Source organism: Bolinopsis microptera, chromosome 12, assembly GCF_026151205.1.
Source record: "Bolinopsis microptera isolate Bmic1 chromosome 12, MBARI_Bmic_1.0, whole genome shotgun sequence".
Taxonomy (NCBI): domain Eukaryota; kingdom Metazoa; phylum Ctenophora; class Tentaculata; order Lobata; family Bolinopsidae; genus Bolinopsis; species Bolinopsis microptera.
Genome location: NC_087083.1, coordinates 14,343,861 through 14,364,227, shown reverse-complemented (window position 1 = coordinate 14,364,227; position 20,367 = coordinate 14,343,861). Strand labels below are relative to the sequence as shown.

General features: G+C 37.7%; 1 protein-coding gene across 2 annotated transcripts in view; it reads left to right on the top strand.

The window, feature by feature from the left end:
- Positions 1 to 20,367, top strand: part of LOC134824381 (multidrug resistance-associated protein 1-like) — a 96,322-nt gene that overhangs the window by 72,155 nt on the left and 3,800 nt on the right. For both annotated transcript variants that reach the window (XM_063836280.1, XM_063836281.1), the window contains 5 exons: positions 6,105 to 6,340; positions 6,632 to 6,782; positions 7,623 to 7,717; positions 12,270 to 12,428; positions 12,760 to 12,926. In XM_063836280.1, the coding sequence (XP_063692350.1) occupies positions 6,105 to 6,340; positions 6,632 to 6,782; positions 7,623 to 7,717; positions 12,270 to 12,428; positions 12,760 to 12,926 (808 nt within the window). The remainder of the gene's footprint in view (positions 1 to 6,104; positions 6,341 to 6,631; positions 6,783 to 7,622; positions 7,718 to 12,269; positions 12,429 to 12,759; positions 12,927 to 20,367) is intronic.

Here is a 20,367-nt window from a genome sequence, read left to right as displayed (position 1 = left end):
CATTAATAGGTATGTTATTTAAATTAACAAGTAAATTGTAAGACACTGTAAACACTAACTAAACATTAATAGGTATGTTATTTAAATTAACAAGTAAATTGTAAGACACTGTAAGCATTAATAGGTATGTTATTTAAATTAACAGGTAAATTGTAAGACACTGTTAACACTAACTAAACATTAATAGGTATGTTATTTAAATTAACAAGTAAATTGTAAGACACTGTAAACACTAACTAAACATTAATAGGTATGTTATTTAAATTAACAGGTAAATTGTAAGACACTGTAAACACTAACTAAACATTAATAGGTATGTTATTTAAATTAACAAGTAAATTGTAAGACACTGTAAACACTAACTAAACATTAATAGGTATGTTATTTAAATTAACAAGTAAATTGTAAGACACTGTAAACACTAACTAAACATTAATAGGTATGTTATTTAAATTAACAAGTAGATTGTAAGACACTGTAAACACTAACTAAACATTAATAGGTATGTTATTTAAATTAACAAGTAAATTGTAAGACACTGTAAACACTAACTAAACATTAATAGGTATGTTATTTAAATTAACAAGTAAATTGTAAGACACTGTAAACACTAACTAAACATTAATAGGTATGTTATTTAAATTAACAAGTAAATTGTAAGACACTGTAAACACTAACTAAACATTAATAGGTATGTTATTTAAATTAACAAGTAAATTGTAAGACACTGTAAACACTAACTAAACATTAATAGGTATGTTATTTAAATTAACAAGTAAATTGTAAGACACTGTAAGCATTAATAGGTATGTTATTTAAATTAACAAGTAAATTGTAAGACACTGTAAACACTAACTAAACATTAATAGGTATGTTATTTAAATTAACAAGTAAATTGTAAGACACTGTAAACACTAACTAAACATTAATAGGTATGTTATTTAAATTAACAAGTAAATTGTAAGACACTGTAAACACTAACTAAACATTTAGTTATACATATCAACACGTTTATACCTAACAAAATTTACACATTTAAGTCTCCATACACCCCACACATCAACTACAATTATCATAATCATATGTTTCTCTTCTATTCTCTCATCATGACTTACTTTCTCCCAATTCTTCTCTCCACGGTTAGGTCCATGAACACCGTATCCCCCCTAGATTCTAATATTCATTCCTCTCTACTCCTTGACAGCCCACGTTATCTTATACCATTTCTTGCTTGCTCCCACATCAAACTTTTCTTTGTAATTATCTCCTCATGGTTTATAAGAAATGTTCTTCTCCCTGGTAAGATGAATAGAGTCAAGTATTCCAGCCGCCTTAGGCGTCTAGTCTCTTTATTTATTCTTTGGGTTTTCTCTCTTAACTTTCTTTTGATAACTCTTGTTAATCCTTCTATGCTTAATCCAGGTCCCAACTCCCTATCTGTACTCTACCAAAATGTCCAAGGTCTCATTCCTTTCAGTAACCTAAGCTCCTCCCATCCCCTTCTTGATGGTAATAAGATTTCCGAACTTCAATCCTTTGCTAACATAGAGCAGCCTGACATAATTGCCCTAAATGAGACTTGGCTCAAAAAATCTATTTCTAGCAACGAAATCTTTCCTTCTTCTCAATATGAAATCTTCCGCAATGACCGCACGAGAAAGACTCATCCTCAAGATCCTAATAACCCTAAAAAGTTTAGGGAAAATGGAGGTGGTGTTCTTTTGGCTGTTCGGTCTGATCTCGACGCCACTACAACCCGACTACCAGTTAGCCTAGGTGCAGAAATGCTTGCCGTTAAAATTTCTTTTCCTAACAAAGAGAGTATTGTAATCTGTACTTGTTATAGAGTAGGAACTCTTGGGTTACCTAATCATGATGTCATAGTTAGTTATATTCGCAAGCTAGTTTCCAAAAAGAATCCCCCTAAAATCTATGTTATTGGTGATTTTAATCTCCCCCATACAGACTGGCTATCTTCATCCAGTACCGTACCTATTGAGCAATCCTTCATAGATTCTTTCAGTGATCTTTCTCTCTCCCAGTTGATCACATCACCCACCCATAAAAGTGGTAATACATTAGACATTCTTCTCAGTAATTATGATAACACAATCGATAACTTGAATGTCTGTGATCCTCATTCCGTGTGCAAATCTGATCATTTTCCTGTCACTTTTTCAATTAAAAGCTCCTTTTCCCGTAAGAAAACTCCTAAACGTAAAATCTATAATTTTAAGAAAGCAAACTGGGACATGATTAATCGTGAATTATGCTCGATTAATTGGCAAGTCCTAGAATGCCTAGATCCTGATTCGTCTTGGAAGTTAGTTAAAGACTGCATTATGAATTTAGTTGATATACATATTCCTAAAGTAATTATTAAATCAGAGTTCCAACCCCCGTGGTTCGATAGTGAACTTTTTTCTTCATGCCGTAAAAAAGATAGACTCAGAGCTAAATTTAAAATTTCTGGTTCTATTTCTGATGAGTTAAAGTTTGTTACTAGCCGTAAAGATTTTAAGAGGCTCTCATCAGCCAAAATAAGAGATAATCTTTTTAATAGTGATGATCCAGCGCTTATAACTAAGAAGTTTTGGTCACATGTTAAGTATAAATCTAACTCCTGCCGTATTCCTAATTGTGTTAGTTATTCTGGACAGCTTCGGTTCAATCCCAAAGATCAAGCTGAACTTTTCAATTCTTTCTTTTATAACCAGTTTTCGGATCCTTCACTTTATGACACTGACATCTCCTATGTCAATGATGTTGATTTTGATATTGACTTCGATCATCGGGATGTTCGTAAGCTTCTTTCAAATATTAATTCAAATAAAGCCCAGGGACCAGATGGCATACACGGTAAAATTCTAAAAAATTGTTCCGTAGGTTTAGCTTACCCTCTAACATGCATTTTTCGTGGATCCTACAACAGCGGCTACATTCCACAAGAATGGAAACTTGCAAATGTTGTCCCAATATTTAAGAAAGGTAAGAAAAGTGAGGTTGAAAACTATAGACCAATATCCCTTACTTGTTTAGTCATGAAAGTTTTTGAGCGCATTGTTAAACGTAAACTGCTTTCTTTGACAAGTACCCTTCTTGATCCCAGGCAGCATGGTTTTCTAGAGCACAAGTCATGCACAACCAATATGGTTGATTTTTGTGATAGCCTGGCATTGTCTCTTAACGAAAACATTATCAATCATGTTGTGTATTTTGATTTTGCTAAGGCATTTGATTCTGTAAATCATGATATCCTTCTTCATAAGCTAAAGACCTTATATAACATTGATGGTACACTTCTCAAATTTCTTACCAATTACCTTCAAGGCCGTTACCAAAGAGTGGTTATTGGTAATGAGATGTCATCTACCCTCTCAGTTAATTCTGGTGTCCCCCAGGGCTCTATCCTTGGTCCCTTACTTTTTGTATTGTTTATCAATGATATTCCTCTTGGCCTTTCGGATAATACTGATATTGTTTTGTATGCCGATGATACAAAAATCTGGCGTAAAATACATTCATCTTCTGATAATACCAATTTACAAATGGATATAGACTATCTCTCTGACTGGGCACTTAGAAACAAAATGCGATTCCATCCAGCAAAATGTAAAGTGCTTATTGTTTCAGGAAAACCATCTTTATCTCCTCCATTCGCATATAATCTTGATGGCTCTCCTCTTGTGTATGTAGAGTTAGAAAAAGATCTTGGAGTCGATGTTACTCCTAAGCTCAGTTGGAATAGTCAGTGCGACAGAATTTATACTAAGGCCTGCCAACAACTTGGTATGGTCAGAAGAGATGGCCATATTGTCATTGATCAGAAACGTCGCCGGGCGCTTTACCTCTCCCTGGTTCGTAGCCAATTCGAAAATTGTTCCATAATCTGGCGCCCTTGTAATAAATCACTTAGTGATAAATTAGAAAGTCTCCAAAAGAGAGCTATTAAATGGATTCTGTCTGAAGAGGGCCGCAGTTATCCACCTGAGCAATATGTCAAAAAGTGCAAGCTTGTCGACATTCTCCCTTTGTCTCAAAAGTTTGACTTGAATGATCTTATTTTTTTCCACAAAGTTCTTAACAATTTAATTCCTGTATCGCTGCCTCACTATCTCTCTTTATATCAGGGCACTTCTCGACTAAGACGTTGCCACCTCGACAGTCTGTCTATTGTGTCATCAATTTTACCTAAGTTAAGTCAGAATTCACACACCACATTTACCTCAAATAGCCCACTGGCAAAATCATTTTTCTACAGAACCCATATACTGTGGAATGGACTCCCTTTACAGGTAAGACAGATTGTGTCTACTAGTCTTTTCAAAGCTGAGGTCACTAAGCATCTATGGAAATGTTTATTGGATAGTGAAACAACAGTCTAGCCTAGTCTCTTTGCTCCCCATATTATTATTATTTTTGTTTTATTAATTTTTTTATCTACCTTCCTATACTTTCAACATCATATCACACTTCACCCGCACACCTCACACATTAATGACCATATCAGACCTGTATCTAATGTATCTGGAATTTGACGTATTGAAATACCAATTTTGACTATATATCCACAGTTATTCACCATGGATTTGTTTGTTATTAAATAGTTTTTCATAAATTTTTGGATTTAGATTAATTCGATGTAATGGGTCCAAGTTACTGCGGACATAGTTCACTATGTGTTTACCGTGTTTGGGTGCCCATCATATTTTACAGATGGGGGCGATATTTTGAACGATTCTATTTTATATTCATCTATTGCTGTACTCTGTAAAATTTGAAAAGTATTTAATAAAAAAAAAAAATTAATAGGTATGTTATTTAAATTAACAAGTAAATTGTAAGACACTGTAAACACTAACTAAACATTAATAGGTATGTTATTTAAATTAACAAGTAAATTGTAAGACACTGTAAACACTAACTAAACATTAATAGGTATGTTATTTAAATTAACAAGTAAATTGTAAGACACTGTAAACACTAACTAAACATTAATAGGTATGTTATTTAAATTAACAAGTAAATTGTAAGACACTGTAAGCATTAATAGGTATGTTATTTAAATTAACAAGTAAATTGTAAGACACTGTAAACACTAACTAAACATTAATAGGTATGTTATTTAAATTAACAAGTAAATTGTAAGACACTGTAAGCATTAATAGGTATGTTATTTAAATTAACAAGTAAATTGTAAGTGTAAACACTAACTAAACATTAATAGGTATGTTATTTAAATTAACAGGTAAATTGTAAGACACTGTTAACACTAACTAAACATTAATAGGTATGTTATTTAAATTAACTGGTAAATTGTAAGACACTGTAAACACTAACTAAACAATAATAGGTATGTTATTTAAATTAACAAGTAAATTGTAAGACACTGTAAACACTAACTAAACATTAATAGGTATGTTATTTAAATTAACAAGTAAATTGTAAGACACTGTAAACACTAACTAAACATTAATAGGTATGTTATTTAAATTAACAAGTAAATTGTAAGTGTAAACACTAACTAAACATTAATAGGTATGTTATTTAAATTAACAAGTAAATTGTAAGACACTGTTAACACTAACTAAACATTAATAGGTATGTTATTTAAATTAACAAGTAAATTGTAAGACACTGTTAACACTAACTAAACATTAATAGGTATGTTATTTAAATTAACAAGTAAATTGTAAGTGTAAACACTAACTAAACATTAATAGGTATGTTATTTAAATTAACAAGTAAATTGTAAGACACTGTTAACACTAACTAAACATTAATAGGTATGTTATTTAAATTAACTGGTAAATTGTAAGACACTGTAAACACTAACTAAACATTAATAGGTATGTTATTTAAATTAACAGGTAAATTATTGTAAGACACTGTAAACACTAACTACTCATATAGTTTATATTGTTAACTTCTCTACAGTCTTTTCTTGGGTAAATTTCTATTGATCCCGTTTGATGCGACAAGGAAAGGGCTCTTATCAGGAAAGGAATTATTCAACGTTTCATGTGACAACATCGTATTTATGATCTCAAATTATTTGTTATAATATAGTAGTGTTGAAAGTATTAGAGTGTTTTAAATTACAGGGTTGCCCAGTATACGAGCGTACAGAAAGACCGATACTTTCATAAAGTATAACGAGGGATTAGTAGATGACAATGTGCGCTCCTTCTACCTCAACATGATGAGTAACAGATGGTTATCTACCAGGCTGGAAGTAACTGGTCACTTTGTTATCTTCTTAACAGCGCTAACCTCCGTACTGCGCGCTGACCACATGGACGCAGCGCAGGCTGGTCTTGCTATAAGTTCTGCTATGGGGGTCAGTATTCTTTACTATCGTACTAGCATCTAGTATCATCTATACTTTCACTTTCACTTTCACTTTCACTTTCACTTTCACTTTATCTATACTTTCACTTTCATTCTTAAAGTTGCAGACATATTTGACTTCGCGTCTTGCTCAGCTTTTTGTATCAAATGCTCCTCGTAGACACCACCCAATGAATAAATTTATATGAATAAAATTGTATGAATAAAATTGTTAATTAATCAGTTAAATGAACCTTATAATATATTATAATATCATTAAATAATTACATTAATTAATTAGGTGACCCAGTCCCTATCCTGGGTAGTGAGAATGTACAGTGAGCTGGAAGTGAATGTTGTGAGTGTGGAGCGGGTGAACGAGTACTCGGCACTCACCACCGAGCGCACACTCGTCTCTACCTCACCTCCTCACCAAACCTGGCCTCAGAGTGGTGAGTCACTCATTAATTAATTAATTAATTAATTAATTAATCAATTAATTAATTAATTAATTAATTAATTAATTAATTAATAATCAAGGTCTTAAGGCTAACACTGGCCCTGAGTTCAAACAAAGCTGGGAATTTATTAAATAATTTATTTTCTACCCAATTCTGTAAACAATCATGACGGTTCACGATAGTGGACCGCCACTGGACCTATAATTTAATTTTAATCCTGTGTAATCCTGTGTAATCCTGTGTAATCCTGTGTAATCCTGTGTGATCCTGTGTAATCCAGTTTGTTTTAGTCACTTTACTGCTAGTCAGCAGGTTCTATAGTCTACTGTTACTAGTAACTTTACTGCTAGTCAGCAGGTTTTATAGTACACTGTTACTAGGGTACCTTGAAATAAGACACCATTCAATCATGATTTGGTAATTGTTCACCATATCTAGCTTCTCTGGTTCCCCCTGTTACTGTTCAAGTCCCTTATCTTTTAATATGAGATTTAAACATATCTTCTGTTCTGTAACACGAGATATTGCTCTAGTAACTACACTCTGCTACTAGAGTATATTGTACACTGGTTCATTAATGTTGATGTGAAACACAGTACCTACCTATTGGTCACAGTGTCAATAAACATGATGTAATGAAATGCATGTCAGTGTTTTGGTCACTTTTGCTAGTACTTACTTTTGTCTTTTAAACATGTTAGAGATGTAATCCTGGCTTTTAAATGTAATTCTTAATTTGCGTCTCATTACAATGGGCTTAAATAGAGAGATGTCAGTTAATAAACAAATACATATACATAAGTGTGCTAATAAAGTGTAAACACTTTACAGGAAGTATCGAGTATAAAGGTGTGTCAGTTCGTTACAGAGAAGGTCTGGATCTCGTCCTAAAAAACCTCAACTTTACCGTTTTAGCTGGTGAACGGGTTAGTTTATAATATAGCAATAATAATTAACATTTTTTCTTAGTCATTTCAGGTTTTGCGAAATAAGGAATTGCTAAGTTTTTTGATAAAATTTAACTATGAAATCCTCAGAGAAACCAGTTTAAATTCATGAGGTCTTTGGATAACGAATTTATCTCGATTAATTTAATAGTAAGAAAGAGCATATTTTATCACTGCATGTTATAGATCGACAGTCTGTACGTGACCCCGACTTGGCATGAAGTTATCTATTATGAAACGGAAAGCGCGAACGCCAAACGGATAATTTGTTTGTTATGCATAGTGCTCAGAGTTTACTGTAATAAGATGTGCGCGTGCGCGGCTTGATTTAATGCAAAATTATATTAATGAAAACAGAGTTATTTTAGGGGTTTTTTGGCCCATAAATTGGTCAAATATCAATACTTCTTGAATGAAACTAACTTTATACAAAAGGTTAGTCTAAACTTTACATCTAAACTATCTTTTACCTAACTGTGGATTCTGATGTCCCTAGGTCATAGGTGACCGGTTTACTCCGGTTTGGTAACAGCTGTAACCCAGTATGCCAAAGGATCGTGATTCGGTCGAAAACTCAAACTGAATCTCAGATTTCAAAATTCTTTCCAACCGTTACATATTCAAAGAACACTTATATATTATAATCTCAAGATTTTGATGATCGTCTATTAGATTAGATTGAAAGATTCCTCTTTATTTGGTTCACAGCTATTACCTAGACTCCGTGTTCGGACTTTTGATTTCTGTTCCAGTTTATCGTTAACTAAGAGCTTTAGAGTTAGAATTAGGAAACAGGAGGACTCTGCAACCCAGGAATCAACTATTCAGAGTTGAGAGTCAGTCACCATCGTTTGGTTTGGTATCGACGTTACATACTATGTTTCCCCGAATTTTCTTTTTCTTCTCCTCTTTTAAACCATTCCAGTATTCACAATCACATAGCCATGTGTATACCGATAAGCGTACTCATACTGCGTGACGCGCTTTGCGCTTGTTTCACAAGCGCGAGAGGGCTCTGGTTAGAGCAAATTCCAGTACATTGTGCAGAAATTTTAGAATTGTAAATCTCCACTGACATGATCTAATACAACCCCACTGACATGATCTAATACAACCCCACTGACATGATCTCATAGTCATACAGCACCACTGAATCTAGGTAAACTATAGGTAAAAATATAATATTAATCATAAGCTAAAATGTACTAATCTTTGTATTCTAAATGGGGAAAAAGAAGAAACATTGTCAGTCAGTCGAGAAAATTGTCAGTCAGGCTATATGGCAGCTTTGTAGATGTTGTGACTATGCTAGTAGAGGGAAGTGCTAGCAGAGGGAAGTGATTTATTTTATATTTTAAAATTGTTATTATTCCAGTATAACAAATAAATTTTTCTAATCGTGTAGTAGTGGTCCCAGGCTTGCGACTGGAATTGCGGTGTTAAATCGATTTAATGGTATACCAACGATCCACCTCCCACTTGTTGTTTGGTACTTACTACTTAGCATTAATAGTGTTAGCTGTAGCCATTTATAGCAAGAATCTTAAAACTAAAGGGGATGACAAGGAAAAGAGGAAGGAAAAAGAAAAACGGGACATACAATTAATTAAAGTATTTATAGGAGCATTAGATATTGTAATTACAAGCTTCAATAATAAATCACTGACTAAAACTTCTAATTAAAATGACACTTGGTACGCTCGCCCATTTTCACTGGTCAGTCTGAACTTCGGTTTAGCACGTTGTACACTTATTCACCTAAGTTTCAGAATTTGTTCAGTTTAGCAGAGTTAGTACCCGTGTTTCAATAAATCAAAAGATATCAGGGGAGTTCTTTAATAATGTTACGGTCATCTAGAATACCGAACTTCCTGAAAACGTTATCATATTTCCTCAGACAACGTTTAATGCCTTTAATCAGTCTATCACGGCTATATCCTCTATCAATTAGAATTTTGAATATTTTGTGAAGATGGGAGGTAAAGATATCCAATCTAGTGCAAACATTACCATATCTAAGAACTTGACTTGAAAAAACGTTGTAGCCACCCTCGGTTGGGATGTTACTGTGAGGAAATGTAAGGGATACAACATGAAAATTAAAATCATCAGTTTTGTTATACACTGATATTTCTAGTCCTTCTGTGGAAATATTAATATTTAAATCAAGGTAGTTAATGATTTTATTATTGGAACCAGCTCGCTCCATCTCCAATGAATTAGGATAAATATCTTTAATCAATTTATTAAAGATATTTAATCTCATAAAATATTTGATTGACGATGTCATAATCATCGAGATCTAAGAAATTTTAGAATTGTAAATCTCCACTGACATGATCTAATACAACCCCACTGACATGATCTAATACAACCCCTCTGACATGATCTCATAGTCATACAGCACCACTGAAATGATCTCATAAAATATTTGATAGACGATGTCATAATTTGACCAAAACCCATAATCATGGGTAGAGTGAACCGCTGCCAGTGTCTCTCTTTTCCAAACAAAAGGAAATGATATTAATTTGAGGAACCGTCCGCAAATGCAAATTGATACCGAGAATGAAATCGGTCGCTCGCTTTTCCCATTCATTCACAGCTTTATACGAATTATAATAAAGCTTATTGAATGGAAAAAGCGAGCGACCGATTTCATTCTCGGTATCAATTTGCATTTGCGGACGGTTCCTCAAATTAATATCATTTCCTTTTGTTTGGAAAAGAGAGACACTGGCAGCGGTTCACTCTACCCATGATTATGGGTTTTGGTCAAATATCATCTCTTTTTGATTATAATGTCATTGTCAGGATAATTTACACAGTCGAAACTTCATTAATAAGGAGGCAATTTCAACGATTTCGAAATTTTACCTTTGAAAACATTTCCTTGTGTTTAGGTAGGCATATCTGTCGATAACAGACTGAATATGGCACTTTTTACTCATTCAAGTTGGCATTTAATTCATATATAATGCCATTTAAATATCGTGGGAAAGCAGAATATATTCGAAATCACGAATGAGCAAAATTCTCACCTTTCGCACGTGCAAACTTTGAGCGGACGTTGCGTGCGCATACAATACTGAATCACCGTAAATTTTTGCATAGTGGTATTTAATATATAGTTTAATAAGCATGCAAAGTTTCAGAAGATTTCAAAAAGAACTTGAATCACAACGGGACTCCAAAGTTGATAAAAATCATGAAAATAACAATTTTCAGTGATATAAGCTATTTTAAATCAATTTGGGCGTGTCCCCACGTGTGCAAATTTTCGATTTTCAACTTTAAAACTAGCCTATAACTCTATAACACAATTTAGACCTTTAAGAAGCAAAATTAAGCTCCACAACCCAAGGGATGGTCCAACACCAGAGAATACTAATTCACAACTTTTGTGTTTTTATAAAATTATTCTTCAAAAAAGCACTAACTTCAATAGCGAATATCTTTATGAAGGAGTAAGGTAGGAAACTTTTCCGGTAGATTTTTAGAATGCTTGAACAATTATCTAAGATAAAAATGTCCTCAGATTTTGAATAAAATTACTTTTTAATGGTGTAAAATCGATTTGAAAAGTTGTTATTTTGTCAAAAATCAAGTTTTAGAAACACTTAAATTGATGACGTCATCAAGTGATGATGATGACGATAAATTATTTTTCGATATAATGTAAACTAAAGTATAAACAATTATCTATAAAACCTGTGGTTCGAAATGACTGTATCTTTTATACTTTCGAATCTACGGACACTTAAATGTAGGCTACAATTGACTGCCTAAGCGTCTATACATATACATACATAATAAATAGTTGTTGTTTGGTTTCCCAAAGAGAGTGCTCGACTGCAGTTAAGCAGGAGCATTATAATTCGAACAATTGAAACAAATCAAATTGGCGGGCAAACGATCCGTTTCATGATATGTATAAAAACAATACCAATCATCAGTGCACTGATGATTGGTATTGTTTTTATACATATACATACATATATATATATCCTTCACGACAATCTGTTGTAAAACAGGGGTTCCAGAAAACTCACTTCCCGATACTCCTGAAACAGGAAACATTTTTTACAGTCGATTTGGACGAGGTCTAGACGCCCTGCAAAGTTTCAGATCTCTAACTCAATTTTAACATGGTTTTTAAGGCACCTGAATATGGCGATTTTGGGTTTTTTACCTAATTTCGTATAACATGCTGGCGCGTATTTTGCACAAATTTCTTAAAAACTTCCACATAACTATTTCTTATTCCTGTCATCTTTTACATTTAATTAGAATGTTTTTTACTTAAATATACCTGCTGAACTACTTTCGATGAGTCTTAATGCCTGGAAAACAATAAAGGGGATATAATAGTATAGGGGGTAAATAGTGTTGTGAATATAAGGGCAACGGTAATGCTTGCCAGCATTGTGATCATCGAGATCTACGAGTACGATGCGAAGCAAGAATAATAGTTCGCGCGGCGCGTCGAAGCCCTCCAAATACAACATCAGCTAAACACATTTCCCCCCAGATTGGTATAGTAGGCAGGACAGGTGCGGGTAAATCCTCTATAACCCTAACTCTCTTCCGGATACTGGAGCTGGCGGAGGGAGCTATTATTATAGATGACGTGGATATATCTGCAATAGGTCTTCACGAGCTGAGAAAGAAGATTTCTATCATACCGCAGGTACCCTTACCCTTACTATTACCCTTATTATTACTTACCTTTACCCTTACCACTTGCCCTTACCCTTACCCTTACCACTTACCCTTACCCTTACATTTACCCTTACCCTTACCTTTACCCTTACCATTACCCTTACCTTTACCCTTACCACGTATCCTTACCTTTACCCTTACCCTTACCCTTACCCTTACCCTTACCCTTACCCTTTCTCGTAATATAACGATGGAGGAATCGTGGGAGAGAATCGTAGGAGTTAAACATTGTTTTGTGTAATTGTCATTCTGAATATAGTTGCTTTTATGGAACAAAATACTACGTGAATTCATTTCAGGATCCAATTCTCTTCTCTGATACAATCCGCAAAAACCTCGATCCTTTTGGGACGTATGACGATAATCTGATTTGGCTGTCACTTGAAAGTGCCTCTCTTAAAACCTACTTTGAGCAGCAGGAAACAGGCCTCGACTTCGTAATACAAGAGGGTGGATCTAATCTCAGGTAAGTGGGAATGTGGTACAAGAGGGTGGATCTAATCTCAGGTAAGTGAGAATGTGGTACAAGAGGGTGGATCTAATCTCAGGTAAGTGGGAATGTGGTACAAGAGGGTGGATCTAATCTCAGGTAAGTGGGAATGTGGTACAAGAGGGTGGATCTAATCTCAGGTAAGTGAGAATGTGGTACAAGAGGGTGGATCTAATCTCAGGTAAGTGGGAATGTGGTACAAGAGGGTGGATCTAATCTCAGGTAAGTGGGAATGTGGTACAAGAGGGTGGATCTAATCTCAGGTAAGTGGGAATGTGGTACAAGAGGGTGGATCTAATCTCAGGTAAGTGGGAATGTGGTACAAGAGGGTGGATCTAATCTCAGGTAAGTGAGAATGTGGTACAAGAGGGTGGATCTAATCTCAGGTAAGTGGGAATGTGGTACAAGAGGGTGGATCTAATCTCAGGTAAGTGGGAATGTGATACAAGAGGGTGGATCTAATCTCAGGTAAGTGGGAATGTGGCACACGAGGGTGGATCTAATCTCAGGTAAGTGGGAATGTGATACAAGAGGGTGGATCTAATCTCAGGTAAGTGGGAATGTGATACAAGAGGGTGGATCTAATCTCAGGTAAGTGGGAAAGTGATACAAGAGGGTGGATCTAATCTCAGGTAAGTGAGAATGTGATACAAGAGGGTGGATCTAATCTCAGGTAAGTAGGAATGTGGTACAAGAGGGTGGATCTAATCTCAGGTAAGTGGGAATGTGGTACAAGAGGGTGGATCTAATCTCAGGTAAGTGGGAATGTGGTACAAGAGGGTGGATCTAATCTCAGGTAAGTGGCAATGTGGTACAAGAGGGTGGATCTAATCTCAGGTAAGTGGCAATGTGGTACAAGAGGGTGGATCTAATCTCAGGTAAGTGGCAATGTGATACAAGAGGGTGGATCTAATCTCAGGTAAGTGGGAATGTGATACAAGAGGGTGGATCTAATCTCAGGTAAGTGGGAATGTGATACAAGAGGGTGGATCTAATCTCAGGTAAGTGGCAATGTGGTACAAGAGGGTGGATCTAATCTCAGGTAAGTGAGAATGTGATACAAGAGGGTGGATCTAATCTCAGGTAAGTGGGAATGTGGTACAAGAGGGTGGATCTAATCTCAGGTAAGTGGGAATGTGGTACAAGAGGGTGGATCTAATCTCAGGTAAGTAGGAATGTGGTACAAGAGGGTGGATCTAATCTCAGGTAAGTGGGAATGTGATACAAGAGGGTGGATCTAATCTCAGGTAAGTGGGAATGTGATACAAGAGGGTGGATCTAATCTCAGGTAAGTGGGAATGTGGTACAAGAGGGTGGATCTAATCTCAGGTAAGTGGGAATGTGATACAAGAGGGTGGATCTAATCTCAGGTAAGTAAGAATGTGATACAAGAGGGTGGATCTAATCTCAGGTAAGTGGGAATGTGATACAAGAGGGTGGATCTAATCTCAGGTAAGTGGGAATGTGATACAAGAGGGTGGATCTAATCTCAGGTAAGTAAGAATGTGATACAAGAGGGTGGATCTAATCTCAGGTAAGTAAGAATGTGATACAAGAGGGTGGATCTAATCTCAGGTAAGTGAGAATGTGGTACAAGAGGGTGGATCTAATCTCAGGTAAGTGGGAATGTGATACAAGAGGGTGGATCTAATCTCAGGTAAGTAGAATGTGATACAAGAGGGTGGATCTAATCTCAGGTAAGTGGGAATGTGATACAAGAGGGTGGATCTAATCTCAGGTAAGTGGGAATGTGATACAAGAGGGTGGATCTAATCTCAGGTAAGTGGGAATGTGATACAAGAGGGTGGATCTAATCTCAGGTAAGTGGGAATGTGATACAAGAGGGTGGATCTAATCTCAGGTAAGTGGGAATGTGGTACAAGAGGGTGGATCTAATCTCAGGTAAGTGGGAATGTGATACAAGAGGGTGGATCTAATCTCAGGTAAGTAGGAATGTGGTACAAGGGGGTGGATCTAATCTCAGGTAAGTGGGAATGTGATACAAGAGGGTGGATCTAATCTCAGGTAAGTGGGAATGTGATACAAGAGGGTGGATCTAATCTCAGGTAAGTAAGAATGTGATACAAGAGGGTGGATCTAATCTCAGGTAAGTGGGAATGTGATACAAGAGGGTGGATCTAATCTCAGGTAAGTAGGAATGTGATACAAGAGGGTGGATCTAATCTCAGGTAAGTGGGAATGTGATACAAGAGGGTGGATCTAATCTCAGGTAAGTAGGAATGTGATACAAGAGGGTGGATCTAATCTCAGGTAAGTGGCAATGTGGTACAAGAGGGTGGATCTAATCTCAGGTAAGTGAGAATGTGATACAAGAGGGTGGATCTAATCTCAGGTAAGTGGGAATGTGGTACAAGAGGGTGGATCTAATCTCAGGTAAGTGGGAATGTGGTACAAGAGGGTGGATCTAATCTCAGGTAAGTGGCAATGTGGTACAAGAGGGTGGATCTAATCTCAGGTAAGTGGGAATGTGGTACAAGAGGGTGGATCTAATCTCAGGTAAGTGGGAATGTGATACAAGAGGGTGGATCTAATCTCAGGTAAGTGGCAATGTGGTACAAGAGGGTGGATCTAATCTCAGGTAAGTGAGAATGTGATACAAGAGGGTGGATCTAATCTCAGGTAAGTGGGAATGTGGTACAAGAGGGTGGATCTAATCTCAGGTAAGTGGGAATGTGGTACAAGAGGGTGGATCTAATCTCAGGTAAGTGGCAATGTGGTACAAGAGGGTGGATCTAATCTCAGGTAAGTGGCAATGTGGTACAAGAGGGTGGATCTAATCTCAGGTAAGTGGGAATGTGATACAAGAGGGTGGATCTAATCTCAGGTAAGTGAGAATGTGGTACAAGAGGGTGGATCTAATCTCAGGTAAGTGAGAATGTGGTACAAGAGGGTGGATCTAATCTCAGGTAAGTGGGAATGTGGTACAAGAGGGTGGATCTAATCTCAGGTAAGTGGGAATGTGATACAAGAGGGTGGATCTAATCTCAGGTAAGTGGCAATGTGGTACAAGAGGGTGGATCTAATCTCAGGTAAGTGGGAATGTGATACAAGAGGGTGGATCTAATCTCAGGTAAGTGGGAATGTGATACAAGAGGGTGGATCTAATCTCAGGTAAGTAGGAATGTGATACAAGAGGGTGGATCTAATCTCAGGTAAGTGGGAATGTGATACAAGAGGGTGGATCTAATCTCAGGTAAGTGGGAATGTGATACAAGAGGGTGGATCTAATCTCAGGTAAGTGGGAATGTGATACAAGAGGGTGGATCTAATCTCAGGTAAGTGGGAATGTGATACAAGAGGGTGGATCTAATCTCAGGTAAGTGGGAATGTGATACAAGAGGGTGGATCTAATCTCAGGTAAGTGGGAATGTGATACAAGAGGGTGGATCTAATCTCAGGTAAGTAGGAATGTGATACAAGAGGGTGGATCTAATCTCAGGTAAGTGGGAATGTGATACAAGAGGGTGGATCTAATCTCAGGTAAGTAGGAATGTGATACAAGAGGGTGGATCTAATCTCAGGTAAGTGGCAATGTGGTACAAGAGGGTGGATCTAATCTCAGGTAAGTGAGAATGTGATACAAGAGGGTGGATCTAATCTCAGGTAAGTGGGAATGTGGTACAAGAGGGTGGATCTAATCTCAGGTAAGTGGGAATGTGGTACAAGAGGGTGGATCTAATCTCAGGTAAGTGGCAATGTGGTACAAGAGGGTGGATCTAATCTCAGGTAAGTGGGAATGTGGTACAAGAGGGTGGATCTAATCTCAGGTAAGTGGGAATGTGATACAAGAGGGTGGATCTAATCTCAGGTAAGTGGCAATGTGGTACAAGAGGGTGGATCTAATCTCAGGTAAGTGAGAATGTGATACAAGAGGGTGGATCTAATCTCAGGTAAGTGAGAATGTGATACAAGAGGGTGGATCTAATCTCAGGTAAGTGGGAATGTGGTACAAGAGGGTGGATCTAATCTCAGGTAAGTGGGAATGTGGTACAAGAGGGTGGATCTAATCTCAGGTAAGTGGCAATGTGGTACAAGAGGGTGGATCTAATCTCAGGTAAGTGGGAATGTGGTACAAGAGGGTGGATCTAATCTCAGGTAAGTAGGAATGTGATACAAGAGGGTGGATCTAATCTCAGGTAAGTGGCAATGTGGTACAAGAGGGTGGATCTAATCTCAGGTAAGTGAGAATGTGATACAAGAGGGTGGATCTAATCTCAGGTAAGTGGGAATGTGGTACAAGAGGGTGGATCTAATCTCAGGTAAGTGGGAATGTGGTACAAGAGGGTGGATCTAATCTCAGGTAAGTGGGAATGTGGTACAAGAGGGTGGATCTAATCTCAGGTAAGTGGGAATGTGGTACAAGAGGGTGGATCTAATCTCAGGTAAGTGGGAATGTGGTACAAGAGGGTGGATCTAATCTCAGGTAAGTGGGAATGTGGTACAAGAGGGTGGATCTAATCTCAGGTAAGTGAGAATGTGATACAAGAGGGTGGATCTAATCTCAGGTAAGTGGCAATGTGATACAAGAGGGTGGATCTAATCTCAGGTAAGTGGGAATGTGGTACAAGAGGGTGGATCTAATCTCAGGTAAGTGGGAATGTGATACAAGAGGGTGGATCTAATCTCAGGTAAGTGGCAATGTGGTACAAGAGGGTGGATCTAATCTCAGGTAAGTGGGAATGTGGTACAAGAGGGTGGATCTAATCTCAGGTAAGTGAGAATGTGATACAAGAGGGTGGATCTAATCTCAGGTAAGTGGGAATGTGGTACAAGAGGGTGGATCTAATCTCAGGTAAGTGGGAATGTGATACAAGAGGGTGGATCTAATCTCAGGTAAGTGGGAATGTGGTACAAGAGGGTGGATCTAATCTCAGGTAAGTGGGAATGTGGTACAAGAGAGTGGATCTAATCTCAGGTAAGTGGCAATGTGATACAAGAGGGTGGATCTAATCTCAGGTAAGTGGGAATGTGATACAAGAGGGTGGATCTAATCTCAGGTAAGTGAGAATGTGATACAAGAGGGTGGATCTAATCTCAGGTAAGTGAGAATGTGATACAAGAGGGTGGATCTAATCTCAGGTAAGTGAGAATGTGATACAAGAGGGTGGATCTAATCTCAGGTAAATGGCAATGTGATACAAGACTACTACTACTATGTCGGAGCTAAGTCCGATCTACGCCAGAAAAACCCTCCATATATCCCTGTCCCGCATCAGGGTTCGCAGTTCCTCTTTAGAGTTTGTCCCAACTTCCTTCAGTAACATAGACAAGTAGCTTTGTCTTGGTCGGCCTTGCTGTGCTCTACCGTGCGTAGGTTCCCATAAGACTAAATCACTGGCAAGTAGCTCAGGATGTCGGATACAAGAGGGTGGATCTAATCTCAGGTAAGTAGGAATGTGATACAAGAGGGTGGATCTAATCTCAGGTAAGTGGGAATGTGATACAAGAGGGTGGATCTAATCTCAGGTAAGTGGCAATGTGGTACAAGAGGGTGGATCTAATCTCAGGTAAGTGAGAATGTGATACAAGAGGGTGGATCTAATCTCAGGTAAGTGGGAATGTGGTACAAGAGGGTGGATCTAATCTCAGGTAAGTGGGAATGTGGTACAAGAGGGTGGATCTAATCTCAGGTAAGTGGCAATGTGGTACAAGAGGGTGGATCTAATCTCAGGTAAGTGGGAATGTGGTACAAGAGGGTGGATCTAATCTCAGGTAAGTGAGAATGTGGTACAAGAGGGTGGATCTAATCTCAGGTAAGTGGGAATGTGATACAAGAGGGTGGATCTAATCTCAGGTAAGTGAGAATGTGATACAAGAGGGTGGATCTAATCTCAGGTAAGTGGGAATGTGGTACAAGAGGGTGGATCTAATCTCAGGTAAGTGAGAATGTGATACAAGAGGGTGGATCTAATCTCAGGTAAGTGGGAATGTGATACAAGAGGGTGGATCTAATCTCAGGTAAGTAGGAATGTGATACAAGAGGGTGGATCTAATCTCAGGTAAGTGAGAATGTGATACAAGAGGGTGGATCTAATCTCAGGTAAGTGGCAATGTGGTACAAGAGGGTGGATCTAATCTCAGGTAAGTGGGAATGTGATACAAGAGGGTGGATCTAATCTCAGGTAAGTGAGAATGTGATACAAGAGGGTGGATCTAATCTCAGGTAAGTGAGAATGTGATACAAGAGGGTGGATCTAATCTCAGGTAAGTGAGAATGTGATACAAGAGGGTGGATCTAATCTCAGGTAAATGGCAATGTGATACAAGACTACTACTACTATGTCGGAGCTAAGTCCGATCTACGCCAGAAAAACCCTCCATATATCCCTGTCCCGCATCAGGGTTCGCAGTTCCTCTTTAGAGTTTGTCCCAACTTCCTTCAGTAACATAGACAAGTAGCTTTGTCTTGGTCGGCCTTGCTGTGCTCTACCGTGCGTAGGTTCCCATAAGACTAAATCACTGGCAAGTAGCTCAGGATGTCGGATACAAGAGGGTGGATCTAATCTCAGGTAAGTAGGAATGTGATACAAGAGGGTGGATCTAATCTCAGGTAAGTGGGAATGTGATACAAGAGGGTGGATCTAATCTCAGGTAAGTGGCAATGTGGTACAAGAGGGTGGATCTAATCTCAGGTAAGTGAGAATGTGATACAAGAGGGTGGATCTAATCTCAGGTAAGTGGGAATGTGGTACAAGAGGGTGGATCTAATCTCAGGTAAGTGGGAATGTGGTACAAGAGGGTGGATCTAATCTCAGGTAAGTGGCAATGTGGTACAAGAGGGTGGATCTAATCTCAGGTAAGTGGGAATGTGGTACAAGAGGGTGGATCTAATCTCAGGTAAGTGAGAATGTGGTACAAGAGGGTGGATCTAATCTCAGGTAAGTGGGAATGTGATACAAGAGGGTGGATCTAATCTCAGGTAAGTGAGAATGTGATACAAGAGGGTGGATCTAATCTCAGGTAAGTGGGAATGTGGTACAAGAGGGTGGATCTAATCTCAGGTAAGTGAGAATGTGATACAAGAGGGTGGATCTAATCTCAGGTAAGTGGGAATGTGATACAAGAGGGTGGATCTAATCTCAGGTAAGTAGGAATGTGATACAAGAGGGTGGATCTAATCTCAGGTAAGTGAGAATGTGATACAAGAGGGTGGATCTAATCTCAGGTAAGTGGGAATGTGGTACAAGAGGGTGGATCTAATCTCAGGTAAGTGAGAATGTGATACAAGAGGGTGGATCTAATCTCAGGTAAGTGGGAATGTGATACAAGAGGGTGGATCTAATCTCAGGTAAGTAGGAATGTGATACAAGAGGGTGGATCTAATCTCAGGTAAGTAGGAATGTGATACAAGAGGGTGGATCTAATCTCAGGTAAGTGGGAATGTGATACAAGAGGG